The 7,908-nt window shown below is 40.4% G+C and overlaps 1 protein-coding gene across 1 annotated transcript; it reads left to right on the plus strand.

Moving 5' to 3' along the window:
* The first annotated feature begins 724 nt into the window (after positions 1–724).
* Positions 725–3,049, plus strand: tirap (toll-interleukin 1 receptor (TIR) domain containing adaptor protein). The gene is made up of 3 exons (XM_084951233.1): positions 725–800; positions 994–1,614; positions 2,192–3,049. Exons 1-3 carry the CDS (start codon positions 794–796, stop codon positions 2,437–2,439), a joined length of 876 nt encoding a protein of 291 aa, XP_084807359.1. The 5' UTR covers positions 725–793; the 3' UTR covers positions 2,440–3,049.
* Positions 3,050–7,908: the final 4,859 nt, after the last annotated feature.

Genomic DNA, 7,908 nt, shown 5'->3' on the forward strand with positions numbered 1-7,908 from the left:
GCACGAAACCCGCCCACCTCTGGTGCACTCATATGGACCCTGCTACTCAAATTTTAATAGACCAATTATACTGAAAATTTCCCACACTTCAAAAATGCTGAAATGTGGGAAAAGCCCAAATGAGGGTTCCCCCCCCACCACAGTTAACATAGTACATGACTTTTTTTTTCATAAATAACGTGTGTGTGTTGGGGGGGGGGGGGGGGGGGGTTGAGGCTTACTGTCACCCCAAACTTCCTCTTGTTTAAATATATAACAGTGGTTTTATTAACTTCCTTCATGGTGAAGCTGGAAATGCAAACCATAGTAACACATGGATTACAGAAATAGATTTGTGGACATGGTTAGGCCTATTAACATTTCCCACCTTGTCTTCATGCTTCCCACTTCATTTTGTTCTTTATGAGATCAGTTTTTTCTATCATATTGTTTAAAAAAAAGCAAAATATTTTTTTTTTGACAAATGTCAGTTTACAGCGATGAATAAGGTGATCAGTGAAGTCTGACGGTTTTTGCATTTGAAATTTGACCGCACACGCTGAGACATCCCTTCCAGCAGTCTCTAACTTCCTCATTTTATGGTGATATCAGTGGCTTTCTCTTTGCTGCTATTGTGTGAGTTAGCTTTTCGGCTACAGCCTCGGGTTGCGATGTTTTTAAAGAGTGGAGAAATTGGATTTTTAGAAGCTCCCACCGATGGAATTCAATACTATCTATTTATCTATCACTATCTATATCTATTTGTCAGAAGTACTTTGGATATGATTTGAACAACCATGATGACATCAGCAACATGCACGGTAAGTAAAAAGTTCTGGTCACTTCTTTCAGTGTAAATCTGATCAGAATCCTTTTGAGGATTTGTTTGTGCACGTGTGACAAAAATATCTACTGTTATTCACACGATTTTCCATAAGTTGTGTGGAATGTCAGGAAATCTTTATACTTAAAAAGAAAAACAAATTGACCTTAAAATCTTTTTGTTTCCTTTAGGTTGGTTCCAGAAACTCTTGAAATCGAGAGGATCTTTATCAAAGCAACACAATAAAGAAGCCACAAAAGGTTCAGTGTCTTCTGTTAGCGGTGTATTAACATCATCCTCATCTACATTACCATCGTGCTCTTCGTCGTCGCTGTCATCATCACCCGGGGGAACCCCCTCGAAACCACGGCAGCTGCCTACTGTTCTCAGTTCTGAGTTGAGATGGAAAAGAAAGTATGACGTATTTGTTTGTCACAGCAGCGCCCAAAGTGACATTGAAGAGGCCACACGCCTGGTCTCCTTCCTCGAGGATTCGCCCCGCAGCCTCAGGTGCTTTCTGTGGCAGAGGGACGCATGTCCAGGAGGTGCAGTTTTCACCGAGTTTTGTCAGGCAGTGGAGAACAGTCACTTACGAGCTCTGCTTATCACTCCTAATTTTGTTCAGGATGATTGGTGTAATTATATGATGCACCAGGTACTGACAGAGGGACCCATGTCCAATAGGATGATTCCTCTGCTTCACAGCCTGTCCCACTCTCAGTATCCTAAGGAGCTGAAGTTCTACTACTACATTGACCTGAGCAGGAACCCCATCCAAGCCTATACGCTTGTCAACAGGACGGTACTCCAGTGTAAGTAATGAGAAGAGAGTGATATGAACACGAGCTGAGATCAGTCATGCCATGTTTAAAACAATATTTGTTTAAATCAGCTGGGAATCACAGACTGATTTAACACATCACAAATCAAAGTGATGTGCTGTGATAAACTCCTCATCCTGATTCTCATACTTAAATGTTTCAGATCATCAAACAAATTTTAATATTAGACAAAGATAATCCAAGTAAATATAAAATACAATTCTTAAGTGATTCTGTCATTTATCCAAGGTATACAGCGATGACCTTTTCTAGGTTATTATTTAGAAAAAAATGTTCTCCTCATAAATATATATTGATTAGTGTTTGACTACAGCTTCTAAAAGATTGATGCGTTTTCATAAACTTCAAATGAATTCATTAAAAATGCACGGAAGCGTGCTCCAGTTTGTGGAAGCCTTCATGTTTGTTTTCCCCAACACTTTACTTGTAAATCTTCTTTTATATCCAACTAGCAAAAAAAGAGAAAAGAAATAAAAGGGTCATCTGCATGAATTGGTTCTCTGGGTGAGATAATATCTTTAAAAACATTCCTTTGTTCTTTCTTCAGACCTGGAGGACCTGGTTAAAAAAGAGGTGACTCATAATTTCCAGATGAGTGGCTCTAGCAGTGGATTAGATGGAGCAGACAGCTCGAAAGAAGACAAGCTGATGTCCCAGCACAGCCCTGCTGGGACTGCTATTCCACTGGAAGTGATGCAAAAGAGCCATAAACACTTTAGTGACATTTCCTGTGATCATCAGCAGCAGCAATTAAAGAATATGACGCAGGAAGTTAGAAACTTAGCTACTGACTGACCTCCGTTTTAGTGTTCCTTTTATCACAGCGTGCTGTTATTGCTTTTTTTAACACTGGATACGTGGCAGAACAATAAAAATGATCAGCATGGGAATTCAATTTTCCTGTCACAGCTTGTGAACTATAGTGTGAGTGGGTAAGATATTTAAATGTAAACATTAAAGGAGTTTGTGTTTGTAGTCTCAGCTTTGTAATGAGAGGAGGTTGTCTTTTCCACTAGGTGGTGTATTCTACTGCAAATTCCGACAATAGAGAGTACCAGTGAGGAAACATGAATGGGTCATATCATGAGGTCTGTGTGTATGTGTGTGGGTTGTGTATGAGAAAGGGAAATACCCACCCATTACAAACTGCTGACAGTGGTATGACATTTGAACTGGGCTTCGAGTGATAACACAGGGAATGTAATTCCTTTTTAGGAAAAAAAACACACTTCTTTCTTCATTTTAAATTAAATATTTCTTTAGACTTATCATCTTTGCTGTTAGTATTTCTGCCAACCTGCCAACCATTGTTTCTTCTTTGGAATTGCAGTGCATGGGTGTATTTGAACGTGTGTTGTCCAGACTGTATCTTCCTGACACTTGGACAGTGTCAGACAGCACTAGGTCCGGTCCAACTATAACTAATGAATAAATAGTTGAAACAAAGTCCGATCAAGTTGAAAATTTGTTGTGAACCCCTATCGTCCTTCCAAGGGACCTTTCACTTCTCCTTGGCAGACTTCACTATTCATTAAGCATAGTAACAAACAACAGGTTTTAGATAGCTGACATTATGTTTAGTCCACTCATTGTCGAATATGAAGTATTCACAGTATCAAGTGGAGGACAATGTTTGTGATGTTTTTTTCTTCCAAAAAGCAGACAGGGTTTATATTCCCTTTACAAGGAATCGTTTGCACTGAAGATGTACTACTGTGTTCTGTTTTTTCTTCAACACTATATCATCCTCACTCTTCTCCAACCTCCTAAACAACAGCAGACATTTAGCGCTGCAAACAGAGATCCCTTATAATCGGCTCTTTCGTGCCAAGCCAACGTTGCAACATAAAAATTGAGACTAATCTCTAAAAGGAACAGATGTTCTATGAAGCCTTTGTTGTTACCAAATCCTTGAGCATGCGCATGTTATGTGAATGGCTGTTAACGTCAGACAAAGCACGTGTCACATTTCACATACGTAATGTAAAAAGCAAGCTAAACTAACGAACTGTGGCCCTATAAATGGTCTGATCACGATCGCTAATGAATGCCAGCAAATTGCATGTCAGCTGAATTCTGTTTTCTCATGCTGTGCTCTGCTGTGCCGTGTTAGCTAACGTTAAGGCACAGCATTGTTGGACTTGGACATGAATTCTCAATCAATGTGAGAATTTAATCAAGCTGTTTATCAGAGAGGAAGCATATTTTAGCGCACTCTAACCTAACATTAGGTGCCATAATGTTAGCTTATAACCAGCTGTTGCTGTTTAGCTGCTTCATTGTCAGGATTCCAGATGTCTAATCTTCTGACACTAAGTAATTGTGACAATATTCTGAATACATAAGCATTTTAATGTATCCTTTTGTGTGTAAGAGCCCTGACTTTGGTTCAGGTAATAGCGCTTGAAGTGAGTAGTATATTTATGAGTACAGTATTCTTTTTTTTTTTTTTGTTTATTAAGTAAACTAAAATAATGACTGACTGTGCCTTTAAAAACGGTTTAAAAGAAAAATGTCCTGTAGCTCAGGAGGCAGAGCAGATCATCTACTAATCGGTTGGTGGTTTGATCCCTGCCTGCTCCTGTCTACATGCCAAATATCCTTGGGCAAGATAATAAACCCAAGTAGCTCTGTGATGCATCCATCGGGGTATGAATGTGTGTGAATGTTAGATAGCAAGCAGTTCTGCATAGAAATAGTGCTTGCATAACTGGCTGTGAATAGGTGAATTAAGCATGTTGTATATAAAGCGCCTTGCTTCAGGACAGTATAAATGTTCTATATATCAATCAGTGTTAGACTAAAATCTGCCAAAATATAAAAGGTTTCCTTTGTTTATAAAGACAAAACATGATTTGATTAGATTGACATGTGACACTGCAGGGCAGTGGTTTATATTGTTGCCTCACAGACATGTGTACCCTGTGTTCTAATCCACTAGACCTATTTTAGGCTCACTAAAATTTGACAGCTTAAAATAGGATCATATTTGCCTGTGTGTTCTTATTGGGAGTGTGCATGGTTTCACTGTGCCTTTGTGAGTTTATAGGTGCGATTGTGAGTGGAAACAGTTATCTGTGTTAGCCCCACACAGGATGTACCCCACCTTTTTCATGATTAGAGCTGGGATAGATTCAACATGTCATATCCCTCACCTCGAATTGACCTTGAATTGGGTAAGTGGAAGGAAATGTTTTTGGTTTTCGATGAATAATACTGATAAATGACTAAAATGCTCATCCACTTGTCTAAAGACTAAAACTGAAAACAGTGACTGTGGTTTGGTGTGGAAAAGCCCCCGAACATGCAAGTTGAGTGTCATCATCCCACAAATTTCAACACCAAGAAAGATGAAAGGAGAGCACAGAGTTTAGGTCTCTTAATAGCAAGCTGTGTGTTTTAGATCACTATCATTGGGAGAGCGTTGAGCTTTAAGTCCCCTTGGTGGTCTGTACAGTGTGCGGTGGCACTGACCTGGATCTTTCTGCCTGTGATGAGTGAGTTCAGCTGGCTGTGCTACAGCGATGAAGCAGCTGGGTTACAGATAAACATTTTCGTGGTTTCAGTGTGACTGGTGAGCATACTGAGCCATAAGAAATGAAAATCACTTACAGTACAGTAGCTTTATAGACAAAATAAAAGATGGAAGTCTTTCCTTCCTTACCATTGTTGCCAAGATGCCTGCTCAAAGGGGGAAAGGGGACATATGATTTTTGAAGTTTACTGTGGAGTCTTTACCTTAAAATATAAAGCACCATGAGGCAACTGTTGTGATTTGATGCTACATAAAAAATGTTATTGAATTGAATTAAAGCCACATATACATAAAATAAACACCGTTATTCATTAACTTGTTTTTTTTTTTAATTGTTTTAATTGTTTTACCAGCAGCATTGTGTCTGTGAAGGTTCTCAGTCATCCAGGTCATCGTAGTCAAAGGAGCTTGCAAAGAAAAGCGTCTGGACTTCTTTAAGTTACTTGAAGACGTTTCACCTCTCATCCGAGAAGCTTCTTCAGTTCTAAGGTCAAATGGTGGAGAGTCCCAGATATAAACCTAGTGGGAGTATCCCCCCACAGAGGGACAAAAGGACCCCCTGATGATCCTCTAATCGCCTGAGCCAAGGTGTGAAACTGGGTGTGGGTCCCAATCAGCCAGTTTCGGGTGTGTTCATTGTGAAACCTGGCCCCACCTTATCATGCGAATTCCTGAGGTCAGATGGCCCAGGATGTGAGTGGCCGTTAAGGCGTCTGGGAAGGGATCTCAAAACTGGATTATAGATGGCAGAGAGTTGGTGTCGTAAAACCCCGCCTCTGTTCAAAGATGGTCGCTCACAGTGGACATAGATGGCTTCTTTCACTCCTCTTTCAAACCATCTGTCCTCTCTGTCCAAAATGTGAACATTGGCATCCTCGAAAGAGTGTCCTTTATCCTTAAGATGCAGATGGACTGCTGAGTCTTGTCCTGTGGAGGTGGCTCTTCTGTGTTGTGCCATGCGCTTGTGAAGTGGCTGTTTGGTCTCTCCAATGTAGAGGTCTGGGCATTTCTCGCTGCACTGTACAGCATACACCACATTGTTAAGTCTGTGTTTTGGCGTTTTGTCTTTCGGGTGAACCAGTTTTTGTCTGAGCGTGTTGCTGGGTCTGAAATGCACCGGGATGTCATGCTTGGAGAAAACTCTCCTAAGTTTTTCTGATACACCGGCTACATAGGGGATGACAATGTTGTTGCGTCTGTCCTTCTTATCCTCCCTCGCTGGTGTCTGGTCTTCTTTTCTGTGCCTCTTTGCTGACTTTAAGAACGCCCATTTAGGATAGCCGCACGTTTTGAGTGCTTCCTTTACATGTGTGTGTTCCTTCTTTTTTCCTTCAGGCTTAGAGGGAACATGTTCTGCCCGGTGGTGTAGGGTCCTAATTACTCCAAGTTTGTGTTCCAACGGGTGATGGGAGTGAAAGAGGAGGTACTGGTCCGTGTGTGTGGGCTTCCGGTAAACTTCGATGTTGTACCAGCAGCATTACGTTTATAACATGAACACCTAGTTTTATTGCACTTTGGCCCATTTCTGTGTTTATGATTTTACTATACCCTCTCCCCAGTGTGAAACAAGGAAGACATGATTAATGACGAGCTAAACTTGATGATGGAACTGGACAAATAAACTCGTAAAGGAGCGAAGCTTTCGTTTAAAGAACCCAATGAATGTTCGTTGCCAAGAGATATAGAAGATGTTCAGACTGTGGTTTCTCAAATCTACATAATTAAACATCTGTGTTCTAAAATCAAACAAACAAGGAATTGTGAGTTTTCTAAGAAAAAACTAGTATAAACCAACCAGTAACCATCGTGGGGCGACCGTGGTTTGTGGGGCGACCATGGTTCAGGGGGTTGGGAAGCTCATCTTGTAACTGGAAGGTTACTGGTTTGATCCTCTGCTCTGTCTGTCTTGGTCTTTGTGTCCTTGGGCAAGACACTTCACCTACTGATGGCGTGATATGGCAGCCTCGCTTCTGTCAGTCTGCCCCAGGGCAGCTGTGGCTACGACTATAGCTTGCCTCCACCAGTGTGTAATGTGAGAGTGAATGAATAGCGGAATTGTAAAGCGCTATATAAATGCAATCCATTATTATTAACCCAACAGAAGCGCTGATCTTTTCTTTTTTATGTTTTAGTCTGTTACTTATGGCAGACTACACCATGCTGTTACTTACAAATAAAAAATATGTCTCTCTAAATGTTGGTACCTGTACAAAAAATGTAAAGACAAGTTCATCAGGTACCCTTCAACAGTAACTCCATCAATTTCACCCCACAGGCGGGATCAACCTGTATAGAATATATGAAGCTATTTCAGCTTCTTTTGGTGAGAGTGAGAATCAAATGTCCTACTACTTGAACAAAACAATTTCAAAAGATAGTGGCTGTCATTGTATTATGTAATATTTCCCCAGTATTTGCTTGGTATCTCTTTTAAGGAAACAACAAATATCTGGCATCAGATCTTTGACTCATCTGAGTTATGTCTAGCTGATATAAGATTATTTGTGTTACTAATTAACTAATTTCCAGATGTTGTTGTGAGAACAAGAAGGGCAGAGGAAGGGACATTGCAACATAAGAAACATTATTTGTCTTGCCACAGAGTGACCTACCTTGGAGACTCTGTATCTGGGTGTGTCTTTTGTCAGTACTAAACAACTTCCTAGGAATACATGGTACAGGGGATAGGTTATTTCAAATCCATGATCACATCATAAATGACTGGAAAA

Source organism: Perissodus microlepis, chromosome 14 (assembly GCF_051167445.1).
Source record: "Perissodus microlepis isolate ML-2025 ecotype Zambia chromosome 14, ASM5116744v1, whole genome shotgun sequence".
NCBI classification, from domain to species: Eukaryota; Metazoa; Chordata; class Actinopteri; order Cichliformes; family Cichlidae; genus Perissodus; species Perissodus microlepis.